The sequence below is a fragment of the Aricia agestis genome, chromosome 16 (genome assembly GCF_905147365.1).
Source record: "Aricia agestis chromosome 16, ilAriAges1.1, whole genome shotgun sequence".
Classification (NCBI taxonomy): domain Eukaryota; kingdom Metazoa; phylum Arthropoda; class Insecta; order Lepidoptera; family Lycaenidae; genus Aricia; species Aricia agestis.
In genome coordinates, this window is record NC_056421.1 from 10795257 (window position 1) to 10814471 (window position 19215).

Sequence of the window (19215 nt, forward strand, 5' to 3'; positions counted from 1 at the left end):
TTTCACTTATCTGTCAAATTTGTCAATGTCTGCAATTTTGAATTTGAAAATTGTTCGGAAGAGATTTAAGTCGAAAATAGTATGGACGTAACATATCTGTATAAGTAGAACATCATTGACTACAATTAATGGACGCGACGGGATGTGACCCCGCGTGCGCGCTTCCCCCCGCGTTATCATTCCCTCGCGCCGCGAGTGACCATTCTGCAACGATTTTAAATGGAATAAAATATATTAATAAAAAAAATATAACACCCAATTTTTTTTGGTTATATGGACTCTCCTAATAATCCCTAAGCCCTGGAAAAAATTTGGTAGGAAGGTTTAATTGCACTCTGTATAACCTTCTCGTTTTTTGGAAGTCGGTTAAAATAAATTATTTCACGTACGGTACCTAACTTGTCGGTAAGGTAATGATTTTTTGGTATCAATCACGTATCAATCGATGCAGGATGTTTTATTCTACTAAATATTTCGAATTTAGGTCAGAATCTTTGAATTTATAAATGTTTTATTATATTATACATCCTTAACTCAAACTTTGTTCAAACTTTGAAGAGTATATAATAAAGTACTCTGTGCTTTGAAGTTGAAGTTGCGTGTGTGAAGGGCATAGATACCGGTATGAAAATTTACCCGATACTAGAAATAACGGAAAAAATTGGAATTAATACCGGTAAATGTTATAACGGTAAATAGGATTTATAACGGTAAATATATGTTCTTTGATAACGTTAACTTTTGTAAAATAAGTACTTAATTTAATCAGTCAATTCAGTATGCAGCAGTATGCACAAAATTAAACTAGACGTGTCGAGATATATATTATAGGAAAAATGACGTCTAATGAGAATGACATGGTCATTAGGTACTCAGTAGTTCAGTGCTCAGTATCTTTGTTCAGATATTATTACTAATGTATGGTTTGTATAGTAAATTATTGTATTGCCAGCACGTGCGCCGTGCGCTGGCTGCCGGGCGGACTCTGTTGTTTTGCAGACGACGGGGCGAGGCAGGCTTTTTGTCCTCGAAGGAATAAAGACCGCGTCTCCCCGTCGATGTCTGCAGCTGCCCTCGCCGCGTAGAGCGCAGAGCCCGCCGGGGCCCTGCGGAGCAGTCGTTTTGCCCTTGGTGTGCGTTGGTAATAGATATTGTAGGATTCCCTTTGTGCTACCGGTCCGCCCCGAATCGTCGTGTGCAAAGCGCCTCTGATGTGTGTGTATATATATATATATATATATATATATATATATATATATATATATATATATATATATATATATATATATATGAAACTTAGAATTCTAGTAATAAATACTAAGACATACAAATAATTACGCAAATTAAGCAAACGGGTCACCTGATGGAAAGCAACTTCCGTCGCCCATGGACACTCGCAGCATCAGAAGAGATTTTAAGAGGGTAATAGGGGAGGGTAGGGAAGAGAAGAGAAGGGAAAAGGGGAGGGAATTGGGCCTCCGGTAAACTCACTCACTCGGTGAAACACATTGCAAGCGCTGTTTCACGCCGGTTTTTTGTGAGAACGTGGTACTTCTCTGGTCGAGCCGGCCCATTCGTGCCGAAGCATGGCTCTCCCACGTTTATAAAAACTGGTGCTCGGAAGTCGGAAGTAGGGCTGCGAGTGAGATTTGGTGCACGACGCATACCTGATACCAGAAAATATCGTTATATTTACCGGTATTTTATAACGATATTTTTTGGTTATGTTACTAGATCATATCGATAAAAAAATACCGTTACCTGGCTACCATTATGAAAATACCGGTACGTAACGATATTTTTTGGGGTATTCGATAACGTTATGAAGCCCTGGTTTATGGTGAAACCATATTTTTTTAGCTGGCAATAATGGCTTTGACCGTCGACATCAATATAAACTAGTAATCTGTGGTCGACATGCTGTTGACCAAAAAGAAGAAAACACGTTAAACTTGACGTGGAATAAAGCAGCTGGTCCAATCGCTAAGAAATAATGAAGAAAGATTTCTCATAATTTAAGCTTATTATTTGGAGCATTACACGTTATTATCAATATATATGAGATTCATGAGTAACTACTAATGATATATTTGGTAAGTCACTAGTATTTCCAAAGTGTTTCTATCAAAATGTCTCTAGCAATCGGCGAGGGTTCGCGGTGACATATTCATGGATATTTAATGAAGCTTTATTTATATTTCATCATTTATCGAATTTGTTCACAGAAAATGTATAGTGTTTTATGTTTGGCGGTGCTACCGTTGCTGTGGAGCCATAATGCGGATGCCGCGGCAGTGATTTCTATTGATTTCGGATCGGAATGGATGAAAGTTGGAATCGTGTCGCCGGGGGTTCCTATGGAGATCGTTCTGAATAAGGAGTCGAAGAGGAAAACTCCGGCGATCGTCGCATTCCGAGACGATGTGAGGACCTTTGGCGAAGACGCCGTTACAGTAGGGGTTCGGTTCCCGAAAAACTCCTACAAGTATCTCCTTGATCTTCTAGGGAAACCTTACGATCATCCATTGGTGCAAGCTTACAAGTGAGTGCAAGTGGTTCAACTGTGTACAAAGTGAAAGTTCATTGACCTCAATTTGTACTTGTAGTGTTAGAGTGATTAATAAATTTTCACATTACTTTTAATTTAAAATTTGCACATGACAGCATTGTGTATATTACAATAAATTAAAATATTTTGTAATTTATTGCAGAATATTCATAAATAACCTGTCAAGCCCCAAGGGGTTGAATCCGACCGCAATAACAATAGAATAACAATAGATTTCCAAGAACCCGCGATCAAGGGAATAATGCTATTATATGTCACTTTAGAAATAATGGTTCTATGTTTTTACACGAGTATGTTTTAAATAATTACTTTATTTAGGGAATATCTAAACATATATATTAATTTTTCAGGCAGCGGTACCCATACTATGATATTGTTGCAACAGAAAGAGGCACACCACAATTCGTACATGATGAGAACACCAGGTATACTCCTGAAGAACTGGTTGCGCAGCTTCTAGCTAAAGCTAAAGAGTTTGCTGAGATCAACCATGGTAAGTTATTTTTTTTATATGTTTTATGATGCCGATTTCCCAACAATGTAGCTCACAAATGTTTGGGTTAACCAACATTTTCAAGGATAAAGTTAAGTAAATAATATTTTTGTGAATAAATAAATAAAGCCTTTATTTCAGAATTACAGCAATGTTTATAAATATGTTATGTTAGTTATCTAGGTTTATCAATTTCTGATTGCCATTTGGCAAAGGCCTCCTCTAGCTTCTTCCATTTTCTTCTGTTTCTTGCCACTCTACTCCAAGTTACTCCAGCAATTGGTTTTAAATCATCAGCCCACCTTTTCCTCTGTCTATTTTTTATTTTCTTTTGTGAATACAAAAGAAAATATATCTACTTCAAAATTGAGTTCCAAAATTCCACCTCAATATACATACTTACATACATACAGAGCAAGTTAAATAAAAGCTTTTAAAAATAGCGGCACCTTCATACCTTTTTAAGGGATACATGGAAATATGTACTTGTATTTACTAAAGCAGGCTGCTGCCAGCTTCCAGATCTTGAATGTATCATATTGTATAATGTGTGTGGGTGACTAACTTGATTAGACCTAAGATACTGTTTTCTAACAAAACCCTGTGCGATCTATCAAGTACATACTTCTTGAAACCTTAAATAAAACAGCATAGTTTAGCTTATTGGTCATTGCACAGTCAGCCCTAGTAGACAAGTGGAAAGCGATTATCATAAACGGTAACAAAATGTATGCGATTTGACATAAGTCATCGCTTTGCTAGCGAATACTAATGTCAAATCCCATGCATTTTGTAGCGTTGGCGTTAGCGTTTACGATAATTGCTTGCCGCTTGTATAGGCCCTCTGGTCTAATTATTTATATTTTTTGCCTGGCCACGATCGACTGGACTGACAGTAGCGATCGACCAGTCTATCGGCGGTATAAGATGTAATGAACTTAATATTACATTCCTACATTTCTAGGTCAACAAATCAGCGAATGTGTGATCACCATACCTGGATATTTCAATCAGGCGGAGAGAAGGGCAATGAAGGAAGCTGCGGCTCTCGCGGGTCTCAATGTTCTCCAGCTGATCAATGATTATACTGCTATAGCTATCAACTATGGCATATTCAGGAGAAAGGTTTGTTTAAACTAGATTTTTTTACTACGAATAACAATTTTTAACTTATTGATAAGTCCATCAATCATTGAATAAAATAGTTTATTGTTTACCATTGAAAATTTGACCAAAAACATATACAGGATTTGGCAGGCGGAACAACAATATATTATTTTTTGTTAGTTTTTATTCTTTTGTTTTCATATTTTTGTAGGAAATCAACGAAACTGCTTGGCATGCGCTATTCTTCGACATGGGAGCAGCATCCACAAAGGCGGCGTTGGTTGAATATAAGAATGTTAAGATAAAGGACAAGGGATACGTTGAGACCGTGCCTCAGTTGCAAGTTATTGGTGTTGGGTTTGACAGGTAATTTTACATTTAAAATATTATTTCTTCAATGCTATATCATGTCTGTCTTTTATGCATTGTAAATGTCATTAAGATAGTATCAGTAGGTTTCTTTCCAATCTGCAAAAATTTATGAAGAGGTATACTCCCTCAAACAAGTGTTAGGGTTGTGAGTTGTGAGGTGTCCATGGACAGTATAGTAATCACCTCCCATCAGAGTACAATTTGCCTGTTTGCCACCTATTTCTTAAAAAATATGAACCTGTAAACATTTTTATACACCTGTTCATCAGAAGGTAATAATTTCAAATTAGTAGTAAAGAAACAAACATTTTAAAATTTCAAGGACATTGGGTGGTCATGAGATGACATTACGTCTGCGGGAGCACCTCATCAAGGCCTGGGAAGAAAATGGCGGCGGTGACGTGAGGGCCTCCCCTAGAGCTATGGAGAAACTGCTGAAGGAATCAGAACGAGTCAAGGTGGTGCTGTCAGCCAACACTGAACACTATGCCCAAATCGAAAGTTTGTTGGACGATAAGGACTTCAAACATTTGGTAAGATTTTATTTTATCACTTCAGATGACGCCCGCAACTCCGTTGCGCCAAAATTCATTTATCGCGCGGCAACCGTACATTTTACCGGGATAAAAGGATCCTATGTCCTTTCCCAGGACTCAAGTATCCCATACCAAATTATAGCAAAATTGGTTCAGCGGTTCGGGCGTGAAGAGGTAATAGACAGACAGACACACTTTTCCATCTATAATTTAGTATGGATAATATTTTTCCTTTTAGCTATACTGCAGTGACCAGAGTAACATGTATAGATTGGGTTGGGGACGGTACTCTAATGCGAAGGAGTCACAATAGATCCTCAAGGGTCGCAGTGACATCAGGGCTACTTGACCTGCCTTCAGCAAAAAAAAAAAAAAAAAAACATGTATAGATTAACGCACCTTGCGTTAATCTATCCATACTAATATTATAAATGCGAAAGTATCTCTGTCTGTCTGTCTGTCTGTCTGTCTGTCTGTCTGTCTTGCTTTCACGCCAAAACTACTGAACCGATTGCAATGAAATTTTGTATACAGTTATTCTAGAGTCTGAGAAAGGACATAGGCTACATTTTGATGTGGGAAAATATCTTATTTCCATGAAAATTTCGATGAAAATGAATTCGCATTGCGCATGGCCAGCGCTCATCCCGGGGGTCCTGGGTTCGAGTCCCGCAGGCGGAACAAAAAGTTTTCAATTTTCCTGGGTCTTGGATGTGTATTAAAATAAAATTTCAAAAATCTTAAACATATTTTATGTATAATATTATAAAAAATCCAGAAATATATCAATGGAATGAACATTTTAGTTCTAATACGATTCAACAGATGGCGTTTTATTTTTTACTTTATTGTAACATAGAACTAATCATACTTATTAGTTAGTATGTTTTTGTTTATAGTTTTTAATACGTTAGAATATGATGTTTAATAACATTATAATCCATACTATACTAATATTATAAATGCGAAAGTATCTCTGTCTGTCTGTCTGTCTGTCTGTCTTGCTTTCACGCCAAAACTACTGAACCGATTGCAATGAAATTTTGTATACAGTTATTCTAGAGTCTGAGAAAGGACATAGGCTACATTTTGATGTGGGAAAATATCTTATTTCCATGAAAATTTCGATGAAAATGAATTCGCATTGCGCATGGCCAGCGCTCATCCCGGGGGTCCTGGGTTCGAGTCCCGCAGGCGGAACAAAAAGTTTTCAATTTTCCTGGGTCTTGGATGTGTATTAAAATAAAATTTCAAAAATCTTAAACATATTTTATGTATAATATTATAAAAAATCCAGAAATATATCAATGGAATGAACATTTTAGTTCTAATACGATTCAACAGATGGCGTTTTATTTTTTACTTTATTGTAACATAGAACTAATCATACTTATTAGTTAGTATGTTTTTGTTTATAGTTTTTAATACGTTAGAATATGATGTTTAATAACATTATAATCCATACTATACTAATATTATAAATGCGAAAGTATCTCTGTCTGTCTGTCTGTCTGTCTGTCTTGCTTTCACGCCAAAACTACTGAACCGATTGCAATGAAATTTTGTATACAGTTATTCTAGAGTCTGAGAAAGGACATAGGCTACATTTTGATGTGGGAAAATATCTTATTTCCATGAAAATTTCGATGAAAATGAATTCGCATTGCGCGTGGCCAGCGCTCATCCCGGGGGTCCTGGGTTCGAGTCCCGCAGGCGGAACAAAAAGTTTTCAATTTTCCTGGGTCTTGGATGTGTATTAAAATAAAATTTCAAAAATCTTAAACATGTTTTATGTATAATATTATAAAAAATCCAGAAATATATCAATGGAATGAACATTTTAGTTCTAATACGATTCAACAGATGGCGTTTTATTTTTTACTTTATTGTAACATAGAACTAATCATACTTATTAGTTAGTATGTTTTTGTTTATAGTTTTTAATACGTTAGAATATGATGTTTAATAACATTATAATCCATACTATACTAATATTATAAATGCGAAAGTATCTCTGTCTGTCTGTCTGTCTGTCTGTCTTGCTTTCACGCCAAAACTACTGAACCGATTGCAATGAAATTTTGTATACAGTTATTCTAGAGTCTGAGAAAGGACATAGGCTACATTTTGATGTGGGAAAAATATCTTATTTCCATGAAAATTTCGATGAAAATGAATTCGCATTGCGCGTGGCCAGCGCTCATCCCGGGGGTCCTGGGTTCGAGTCCCGCAGGCGGAACAAAAAGTTTTCAATTTTCCTGGGTCTTGGATGTGTATTAAAATAAAATTTCAAAAATCTTAAACATGTTTTATGTATAATATTATAAAAAATCCAGAAATATATCGATGGAATGAACATTTTAGTTCTAATACGATTCAACAGATGGCGTTTTATTTTTTACTTTATTGTAACATAGAACTAATCATACTTATTAGTTAGTATGTTTTTGTTTATAGTTTTTAATACGTTAGAATATGATGTTTAATAACATTATAATCCATACTATACTAATATTATAAATGCGAAAGTATCTCTGTCTGTCTGTCTGTCTGTCTGTCTTGCTTTCACGCCAAAACTACTGAACCGATTGCAATGAAATTTTGTATACAGTTATTCTAGAGTCTGAGAAAGGACATAGGCTACATTTTGATGTGGGAAAATATCTTATTTCCATGAAAATTTCGATGAAAATGAATTCGCATTGCGCGTGGCCAGCGCTCATCCCGGGGGTCCTGGGTTCGAGTCCCGCAGGCGGAACAAAAAGTTTTCAATTTTCCTGGGTCTTGGATGTGTATTAAAATAAAATTTCAAAAATCTTAAACATGTTTTATGTATAATATTATAAAAAATCCAGAAATATATCGATGGAATGAACATTTTAGTTCTAATACGATTCAACAGATGGCGTTTTATTTTTTACTTTATTGTAACATAGAACTAATCATACTTATTAGTTAGTATGTTTTTGTTTATAGTTTTTAATACGTCAGAATATGATGTTTAATAATATTATAATAATATTATATATATACTAGCTGTTGCCCGCGACTTCGTCCGCGTGGACTTTAGTTTATAGCGCGCGGTGTCAACAAAATTTGTGTCAAATTTAAAAACTTTTTAAAACCCTGGTAAGTGGTACCCCTCTTAGGGCCGCGCTACACCGGAATGGCAGCGCTGAAAGTGCTCGCCTCGCCGCTGCCATTCCGGTGTAGCGCGGCCCTTAATTAATCAAAATACCCAAAAACAGCTGTGCAGTGTGCACATAATCTATACTAATATTATAAATGCGAAAGTATCTCTGTCTGTCTGTCAGTCTCGCTTTCACGCCAAACGCCAAAACTACCGAACCGATTGTAATGAAATTTTGTATACAGATAGTCTAAAGCCTGAGAAAGGACATAGGCTACTTTTTTACTGGAAAAAAGGGTTGTAAGGGTCGTAAATTTGTTCAAAAAATTCATAATAGATGGCGCCGTGCGTCTTCTACATCGCGCTGACGCTTGCTCAAAAGTCTTTCTATAAGAGGTGGTATCATCTTACATTTAAGTCTCGATTTTTTTCGATTGTTATATCTATTCTACGGTATTAAATAACTCAATACTTTATCTGTGCAGGCAGTGACGTAACCTTAAGACCAAATTTCACCAACGACTGTTAAAGTTAATGATCGAATTAGTATCACGTTAGCTGTTTCGTTTTTCATATGAATGAAAGAGAAGACAGGACATTTTAACAAGCTGTTAACACTAACAGACGTTGGTGAAATTGGGGCTAAACCTATCAATGATAAATAGTTTATGGGTAAAGTTGTGTAATTGGGGGGCTAAATATGCTTTGAAATTTGGCATAAAATATAAAGTTTAATATAAAAAATAAAGTACTTATTGTGTGCACACTACACAGCTGTATTGATTTAAGGGGTACCAGGGTTTTTTTATAAAAGCTTTTGACACCAATTTTGTTGACATCGCGCGCTATAAACTGAAGTCCACGCGGACGAAGTCGCGGGAAACAGCTAGTACATGTTATAAAACAAAGTCGCTTTTTTTGCCTCATGTAAGGGACATGTTCCCTCTAATCTTTAAAACTACCCAATGGATTTTGATGTGGATATTTTTGGACAAGCTCTGCCCTACTATGTCTATACTCTACACCTATGAATAGCATATTATAGAGATTATTTGTTGGCTAGCACTATGGCACATTAAGGCGACGCCTTGATAATTTGGCTGTAGCGATATCGATTTTTCTCAGCAATGACTAAAGCTAAGAAATTAAAGTTCATTGTCAGTATTCATCATGTCTTTGTCTTTGAATTACCCATAGCATAGCACGATTAGTCAACGTTTATAACACAGAATAATCAATCCAAAAGACCTATCTAAAAAAAGGGATTCCTATTTTGCCAACAGAGGAGAGTGATTTAAGCTTCCAAAATTTGTACATAGATTGGTTCAAGCATACACTTTAATTTGCCCATAGCTTATATGAAATGTATTTATGGTTTTTAAATTACGCGACAAAAACCATTTTGCCACCTACACCCATTTCATTTTTTGCTGTTCCATTGATTGTTTTCTATGAGAGGCCAGCCCGGCCGGAAAATGAGCAATCTAAAACATATCCAACACGGTTTTTTACTTTAACGCGGCGTCACCTTAATAATAAAAACTTTTACAGGTAACTCGAGCAGATCTAGAAGCGTTATGCTCAGACCTCTGGCCCCGAGTGTCCGGTGTGATACAGCGCGCGATCGCCTCAGCCGGCGGGTCCGGTAGCGGAGCCCGAGTGATCCTCGCCGGGGGCGCTTCCAGAGTCCCAGCGGTACAGGAGGCTCTGCGGAATGCAGCGGGCACGGAGCCATCGAAGTCCATCAATGCCGATGAAGCCGCTACAATGGGTGCTGTTTACAGGTGAGATTTTCATGTGTTAGTTTTTGTTTTGTTCCCTCACAGAAATCAAATCAACTTAATTTTCCTCAAGCCCACCTGGTGATTATCATTGACTTTAAATAGCTGCTTCGATCACAGAAGTATAGCTCATACAAATCCACCATCTGCCTGTGAATAAATTTTTCTGACGTAACACGTCACAGACTGGATAACAGAAATATGCAAGTTTAAGGCTTAGTTAATTGGTCCAAATCTTTTTCCAGGGCTCGAAAACCTGGTTAATCTTCGCGATACTGTTCGTTAGAAACGTCATACATTTCCAAAAGAGCGTTTTCATTTCAATTCCGCTCTGAACGGACCGAAATTATTCCTGGTTTTGTTCAAAGAGCAAAATGAAACTGCTCCCGCTCAAAATATCGGTTAGAACCGTTCGCGATTATGTTCGCCACGATCCTCACCCATTGTCCACACATTCAAAACAAATTGCCTGTTAGCTATTAAATGGTGCACTAGAAATAGAAGGAATAGAAGATATTACTGCACTAGTTACTATCCGCGAGGAATTAACCAGGTTAATTTCAGAAGCAATACCGCTCGCATCTCGGTTTCGCTCCGAGCGAACAATTAATATCCAAAAACCTGGTTAAAGAACGTTTTAACCTGGTTAAAAAATACCGGTTCCGAGCCCTGTTTTTATTTATAACTATAAACATTAAGTACGTCTATTTCGTGATATGCATTTTTAAACTTTATGTCTATCTTAATAGAGCGGCGTCCCTGGCTTCAGGCTACAAAGTCGCTGCGCTGAATGTGCGCGACGCGGTCCTCTTTCCCATACAAGTCGTGTTCTCCAGAAATGTAGATGGAACTGACAAACTGGTAAGCTATTTAATTGTGTACACAATCTTCATCTTTATTACTATAACGCAAAGTAGCATAGTTTGTTGCATGTGTGTGCGTAAGTGCGTTTAAATTACGTGGCTACATGGGTTGTGCGGCGTATCCTGTCTTGGTTTTTCTTTTATTTTAGAAACTAAATGGGAACACTTTCTTACAGATTAAGAGGACTCTGTTTGGACCCATGAACCCCTACCCACAAAAGAAGGTCATCACCTTTAACAAGCACACTGATGATTTCAGTTTCACTGTCAACTATGCAGAACTCGACCATATACCATCTGAAGAACTGAAACGTATCGGTGCTCTAAATCTTACACAAGTGGCCCTCAAGGGTGTCAGTGAGGCATTGAACAAGAACACAGGAGATAATGTCGAACATAAAGGCATCAAAGCCCATTTCAACATGGACGACTCTGGTATTCTCAATTTGGTGAACGTAGAATTCGTAGCAGAGAAAACAGTGACGGAAGACGAAGACAAAGATAGCACTCTATCCAAAATCGGCAGCACCATCAGCAAACTATTCGGTTCAGACTCAGAGTTACCAGAAAAAACCGACGAACAGGCTGAAGAAAAACCACAGGAAGCCGAAAAGAATAATACTGCTAAAGCCAACGAGACAACACCCGATAAACAAAATGCCACCGAACCAGAGAGCAAGCCTAAACCTAAACTCGTGGTGCTCAAAGAACCTATCGCGCATGAGGAGAAAATCTTGAATCTACAGCCTCTGGACAGTGAACAATTCAAAAGTTCCAAAGCTAAGATCACCCAATTGAATACTATCGATAGAAAACGCGTAGAAAGAGAGACGGCCTTGAATAATCTTGAAGCGTTCGTTGTCGATGCACAGATGAAAGTTGATATGGATGAGTATGCCCAGTGTGGAACTCCAGAGGAAATCGAAGAAATCAAGAAACTTTGCTCCGAAGTGTCCGAGTGGCTGTACGACGACGGTTACGATGCGCCAACAGAAATGTACGAGGAGAAGATAAATGCTCTCAAAGAGAAAACGAATTCAATCTTCTACAAGCACTGGGAGCATCGCGAAAGACCCGACGCAATCGCCGCAATGCGATCCATGTTGAATAGCTCACAAGAATTCCTAAAAGTAGCAAAGAACATGACAAAAGAATCTAACCCAGAAAAGGATGTTTTCACGGAAGTTGAAATTAGTGTTCTAGAAAAAAAGATTGAAGAATCAGAATCTTGGCTTGCACAATCGATAAAAGAACAGAAGGCATTAAAACTTAATGAAGACATAAAGTTAACCGTCGACAGTATTAGGGAAAAGATGGCGAACTTAGATCGGGAAGTCAAATACTTAGTCAACAAAATGAAAATTTGGCGGCCCAAAAAGCCCGCCAAGAAAGAGAACGCGACAGAAACTGTCGTCGAGCCAGAGGCTAAAGAAGAGGATAAGAAAGAACAAGAAGAAAATGCAGACGCAGAAACAGAAAAAGAAGAAAAAGTAGAAGAAACTACGACGGAAATACCGAAATTGGGTGACGAGCACGCCGAACATTCCGAATTATAATAGTGAGGTGTTAATAATCTAATTTATTTAGTCTAATTTATTTTATTACATAAATAAAATGAAGTGTTCCCTTTTTGTACTAGTATATGCACAACTTAGTTAATAGTTATACTCTACTTAATAATAGTTTCTTTGCAACGATACAAGTTGCAAACTGTATTTAACGCTAATCATTTTGTACCTATCTTCTTAAATACTTTGTATTCGACAAAATTCCATACGCATTTTATCTGTAAGTTAAGTTTAAAGCAATTGTAACTTGTTTAAGTTTACTTGCTTTTGCTCTAAGATGGATTCAATACACAGAGGCTTTCTAATATTTAGGAGTTTCACAATGATCTAATAAATGACGAAATATGTATACTCGAAAATTTAGGCTGTCACTCAGTATGAAGGGAGCGCATAAGCCATTCGTCACTTATTAGATTGAGAGACAAGCCATTATAGTTTCAATACTTATAAGAAATACTTACAAATCACGAAAACCGGCGGTACAAAAAGCGAATACGTTCATTATCAGCAAAAAATCTCAAATCGGGCCGCCATTGAAATATACAGGTGTAACAAAACTAAGTGATAATACTTTAGGGTACATAATGTGTATGTGTTATACATATAGTTTATTGTGAAAGTAGCTGTGCTAAAAGATCAAATTTATTTTGTGATTTGTATGGGTAAGCGCCTCAGCGTCATGAATTTTGCCATAAAAAAGTTACTGTGTTGCTACTTTCGTCAACTCTAAAAAAGGGACACATCACACATACACACCCTAAAGTATTATCACTTAGATTTGTTGCAACTTACAACCAGCCTCCCTAGCATACGCCAACGAAATATCTCACTCTCGAGATAATTAAAAACTACTCGTCTCATAATGTCAAAATCGACAAAACTTTATAAAAATGTGTTATTTCGATGATAGATCTACGCGAGAAAAAATGTTTGTCATGCTAGGGTCAATAGAGATGAAAAGATAAATCAAACATCGAGAAAACATGTAGAGTGAGATATCTCGTTGGCGTATGCTAGGCAGGCTGTTACCTGTATAATGTTTTTTTAAACAATGAGTTTGATATTTAATTTGTGACATGATTTAAGTCAAATATATATTTTTTCTACACAGTTGACACTAGACACGGATTGTTTTGCGAATGAAATACAAAAGAGCGGCTCGATTTTGTCAGTAATTTACTATTAACATCTTACAAATATTAAAAAAGGAATGGACTTAAAATATGCGGTCGTAATTTATGTAATTTTTTGACGAAGCCATTTTACTAAAAAATAACTTTATAAGGTCTGCTGTTATAGCTCTATCATGAGTTTAAAGCTATAGTATTTATCGATACTCGATACCGACTACGTGAATATTTAGTATGGCAAATTTTACCGCGCCTCTAGCTGTCACTTGCGGAACTAAAATCGCCATACTAAATATTTACTTAGTCGGTATCGAGTATCGATAAATACTATAGCTTTAAACTCATGGTAGGGCTACTTGTCTCTGTCTAGCACATTGGAAAATTTATACGACAAACAAAGACAGCTGACCTCGTAAAGTTATACATAGTGTAAATATTTTTAGCAGTCAGAGGCTTAGTCAGGATAAAGCACATTAAAATCAACAAACTGTATTTTTATTGTAACTGTAGCTTGCAAGCTAAAATATCTTCTAAGGGTCGATTTACAAATTACATGCCTCGGCGTGAATGAGCGGTTTGGCTTCTATACAACGAGATCACAAGCAATTTTATGTAAAGCTGGTTTCAGACTACGCTATAATATAATAGCATATTAAAGTATATAGCTCATGACACAAGAATATCGCGCACCATTGTTATGGAAACCTTCACACTGTACTATATATTATAACAATGTATGGTGCGCGATATGAGCTATATACCTATGTTATAATCTATATTATGCTATTATATTATAGCGTTGTCTGAAACCAGCGTTAATCCTTCAAGCCCCATATTAAGAGCACCGGTGATAGCGACAACAATAGAATACAATGGCATTTCCAAGAATCCGCGATCGAAGGATTAATAGCAACTCGACCATGCCGTTTCCAATTGCTACAATTGTTTACAATTGCTTGTGATCTCGTAGTACCGCGGCCAAACCGCTCGTTCGCGCGGACGCATGTAAATCGATCTATGGCGGGTACTCTAATTCAAATCTGCATAGCATGCTTGTAAGTTGTACTCGTATTGTCGAAAAAGAGTATTATGTAGTAAACATAACATGCTTGTCAGTTGTATATTTTTTGAAAAGGAGCTGAATGAACGAAAGTTTTCAAAGCCTGATTAAACGCATACGATCTTACATCCTGATGATGGCGCTAGCGACAAAAAATACGACCGCATTTTTTCACGTCCAACGTGAAACGAAGAGACGACGTTTTAGTAATGTAATAATTTGTGATATATATGAATTTTTTATTAGGAAATGGGTATGTACCGTCTTGTTGGATTGATGTTATTGCATATATCGATGTCTGTTTGTTTGTTCACACGGTGGAGCTTGTGTGATTTATTTAAGACACAGTATCCAGTCGCAAATAAAAATTGAAAGGAATTGTTGTTTTATTGGGTCTTAACTAACTCTATAGGGTGTAACATAACAGTGATAATATCAATCAGAAACACACAGAAACATTTCTATGTTTCTGTGTGTTTCTGATTGATATTAATATGTTACTTATATAAAAATATAATATATTAAGTAGATGTGTGGTCAAAAGTAACTCTTTTAGCGCTGCTTCTTTTACAGTGAGCTCTATGAGAAGGACATAAAATTCTTTATTAATAACTAATAATAACTTTGTTTTGTGATATTCTGTGTTTTTATTTGCATTAAAAGGTATAGCTGTATAGCAATTCAATACAATATTATGTCAACCACTTTCTTGATAAGCGGGCCCCTAGAATATCAATTTTATTGAGTAATATCACGTATTGTGCAATAATATAATAATATTACAATAATATAATGACCGTCTAGGGTTGATATTGAACGCGCCCGCCTTTCAATCTTATTGTCAAATAAATTGTTCAATGATATTGCACAATACAATTGATCGTCCAGGGACTAACGGACAAGTGACTATAGTTAGTGTCTAAACACACCATGCCGAATTTCTGCGGCGGAAGTTCGGCTTGATTCCGCCTGCCAATATATTTTAAATTACCGATGATACACCATGCCGAAATTCCGTCGCGTTATATTGTATGCGTTTGACATTGCTGACGTAATCATGCGGAATTTCCGCCGCGGAACTTCGACATAGTGTGTTTAGACACTTAATACCGACATAATGATATAATAGTAATAGCTTTCTACGATTCACATCGGCGGTAGCTAACTTCTATCATTTATCGAGAGTAGGTCGATCGAAAATTGCTAGAACGACGATTAGTAGAATGCCTTTGCGTCCGCAGTTGTTAGTCGGCAATCCTTTAATCTTCTTGTTTCTTCTACAAGTTTTCTTTAGGCTGCTTTTATTTGGTTTTACCTGTGGGCTTACAACAATATTAATCCTCTTAACGATCTTGAATCAACTTATACAGAATGTTACAAAAACAAAGTGATAATATAGATAATAGGGTGCGTACTGTGTATTGTGTATGAGTCGCCACTCCCCTGTACCTATAGAGTTCACTGTGAAAGACGAAAGTACAGTATGTCAAGACTCAAGTGCATAAAATATATATTATTATGTTTCACATAATATACACACCCTAATGTATTGTCAGTTTGATTCGTTACAGCCTGTACATTATTTTAATGACATAACAATAATTATTATTTATTAATTATGTATACAGGGTGTAACAAAAATAAGTGATAATACTTTAGGATGTGTTCGTGTTCCTTGTAGAGAGTTCACTGTGAAAGTAGCAGCCCTGAACGACCAACTTTTTTTTTCACTTTTGTATGGGGAAAATCGTGACGCTCGGGCCCTTGCCCATACAAAAGTGAAAAAAAAATTTCGTCTTTCAGCGCTGCTACTTTCACAGTGAACTCTCTACAAGGAACACGTACACACCCTAAAGTATTATCACTTATTTTTGTTACACACTGTATATACAGTTTACTGTACTTATACAATATACCTACATATTTAGTACAGTATAGCAGTGCCGTAAATAGCCTCTTTTGCGCCCTGTGCGAGCTTCTATATAACTGCACCTTTGTTTTTTAACCGACTTCCAGAAAGGAGGAGGTTATATGTTCGGCTGTGGATATTTTTTTATTACATTGGGAAACATCTCTGGGGCGCAGCGGAAACTTATCGGGAGCAATTCGAAAAATAAGTATCTGTCCATTCTTCTGGTCTGGCCATTCTTGCGCCCCCCAGAGTCTACGCTCTGTGCCTGGGCACCGGTGGCATCGCCCTATTTACGGCACTGCAGTATAGTAATCTGTAAGATAATATTGTATTAATTTAGTATGCTCTACGTCCTGCGACCTATGTATGTTTTGTATGTTTTGATGTAGGTCGGAAGTCTCTGAACTTTGAGTGGAACTGTGGAACACATAATTATATTTTTATTTTTTCAATACGGAACTATGTTCAATATCTGGAATCTCTAAACAGGGCAATCTATTTTAGAAATCCCTAATTAGGTTCGGGTAATCTATACTAATACTTATTATAAAAATATGTGAAAGTGTGTCTGTTTGTTACCTAACTACTGAACCGATTTTGCTAAAATTTGGTATAGAGATACCTGGAGTCCCGGGAAAGGACAAATGATACTTTTTATCTCGGAAAAATGTGCGGTTCCCACGCGATAAACGAATTTTGGCGCAACGGAATTGTGGGCGCCATCTAGTAAACAATCAAATTATCTTTTGGCACGGTCAAAGATATGCGTAGATCAAAAGTCATAGAATCCGTCAGGCACCTGAGGCGTGAAGGCAGCTATTACCAATAACTTGTTTCAAAAGAGCTTTTGTTTTGTTCCCGGAGGAAGAGTCGGCGCCCGCGCATTGGCGCCTCTCGCTGCGAGCGAGACGGACGATTATACGCGTGTGAAAGAGCGAGGTAGTAGATCGCATTCCGTCTCGAACCGGCCAAACGAATCCTCAATCCAGTTTGGTTGTGTACGCCGGTGATTTGGTGTGTGTTTCGGTAGTCGCGCTATATTTCGTGTGTTTATGTGCTCAAAACAAATAAGTGTTAATGAAAGTTAAATAAGACGACATTAAATTATGTGTTAAGTGTCGAATACGTTTCTCGGAAGTGGCATACTAAGGTAATTTTGTGGAATGCAACTTGATATCTCTCCCGTCCCTCCATGGAAGAATGCACTGACTCGGGCGCACCTTGCATGCACCAAAACAACTGAATCAATATTCGGATATACGTGACCATTATCCAGGCTTATCTACCTCAGAATATGCTGTGCTAGGCTTATACCAAAAGTTAATTCTCAGCCTCAACGGGGCTATAGTATTTTGAATGAAACTTAAAATATTTTGAGATGCACTTGCTGGGACTAAAGACCTTTGTTATTCTTAAATAGTGTACAACTGTACACTGTACATAAGTAGTGAATTTTCCTTTTACATTACGGTGTAAAACTCGAACCACTGTCAGTGAGTAGTTTCGTAGGTAAGATGATGACGACAGGTGGATCAAAAGAACTCATTAATCATAGCCATTTCAACCCACTTATACTTTTTCTTTTAAAATAACCTTTTTTATTTATTTTTAAAAAGGCTTAATATCCCCCTTTTCTTTTTGGATGTAGCCAAGTTCTCAAGAATATACAAGACTTGGCTACAGCTCCCTTATACAGTATACTCAATACCCCAAATAAACATCGCGTTCAAACATACAGCTACGATTCTATCAATGAAGTTAATTTTATCAATGACCGGTCTTCATTGATAAACAAATTAACACCATTTGTGTAATTTAGTTGTACACAAAACATGATATGGACTACAATACAATTACAATACAATACAATCCATCCATCCAGGATCACTTTCATATAAACTCTCAGGTAAAATGACATTGAACCTGTGGAATTTAGGTAAAGGTAGGCCTGTGGATCAGCGTTGCCAGATTTTTTTTGTGCCAAGTCGGGATATTGGATCTTTTTGAGTGAAATAGCGGGATTCTTCAGTCAAAAGCGGGACAAAGTAAAAAAAGGTATAAAATCAAAAGTTTTTTAAATTTTTATCTTTTTATTTGCGTTAAAATAGTGTTTACGTGACAATAGAGAGCAAAAGTAGCCAAAGAAAATCCACCCCTCTACCTCCCACACTCTTATCTTCATTACGCACCTTTCTTTCTCAGCGCGCAGCACGTACGTTCGGGCTTTCCACGAAAAGCGGGACATTTCATTTTGATGAAAAAATCGGGACGTCCCGCCAAAATAGGACGTCTGGCAACGCTGCTGTGGATCAGAGTGGTCATTGGTCAAAATGTACATATAATGAATTGGGTACGTTGTCGAGATCCCACTTTTCATCATGCGGCCGTTGTACCTTGACCGATGGCAGACCAACAAGCTATTTCGAATATGTAGAGGGCCATATTCGTCCAAGATTGCCAATGATTGATGACGCATGCTATAGGCAGCCTTGCAATAATGGACCAACGTGGAGGCTTCCGCGATGAAACTTGCGGCTTGTAAACATCTCATTTTTGACTTTCCAAAAAAGACAACAACTTACTTACCCAAAAATCACAAAGTTTTGTCCTGAGACTCGTAAATAGGAAGTATTATGTACCTACTCGTATTTCGTCCAAAGACCAAAATACATAATCAGCATACCATTCTTAGAA

The 19215-nt window shown here is 37.1% G+C and overlaps 2 protein-coding genes across 2 annotated transcripts in view; both read left to right on the top strand.

Moving 5' to 3' along the window:
• The first annotated feature begins 1928 nt into the window (after window positions 1-1928).
• Window positions 1929-12418, top strand: LOC121735066 (hypoxia up-regulated protein 1). The gene is made up of 9 exons (XM_042125733.1): window positions 1929-2093; window positions 2226-2542; window positions 2920-3062; window positions 4027-4187; window positions 4381-4535; window positions 4864-5074; window positions 9759-9991; window positions 10738-10849; window positions 11028-12418. Exons 1-9 carry the CDS (start codon window positions 2082-2084, stop codon window positions 12405-12407), a joined length of 2724 nt encoding a protein of 907 aa, XP_041981667.1. The 5' UTR covers window positions 1929-2081; the 3' UTR covers window positions 12408-12418.
• A 5106-nt stretch (window positions 12419-17524) lies between these two features.
• The window catches only part of LOC121734856 (interference hedgehog-like), an 87804-nt gene continuing 86113 nt past the window's right edge, over window positions 17525-19215 (top strand). The window contains exon 1 of the mRNA XM_042125493.1: window positions 17525-17671. The gene's annotated coding sequence lies outside the window, so the exon portion shown is untranslated. The remainder of the gene's footprint in view (window positions 17672-19215) is intronic.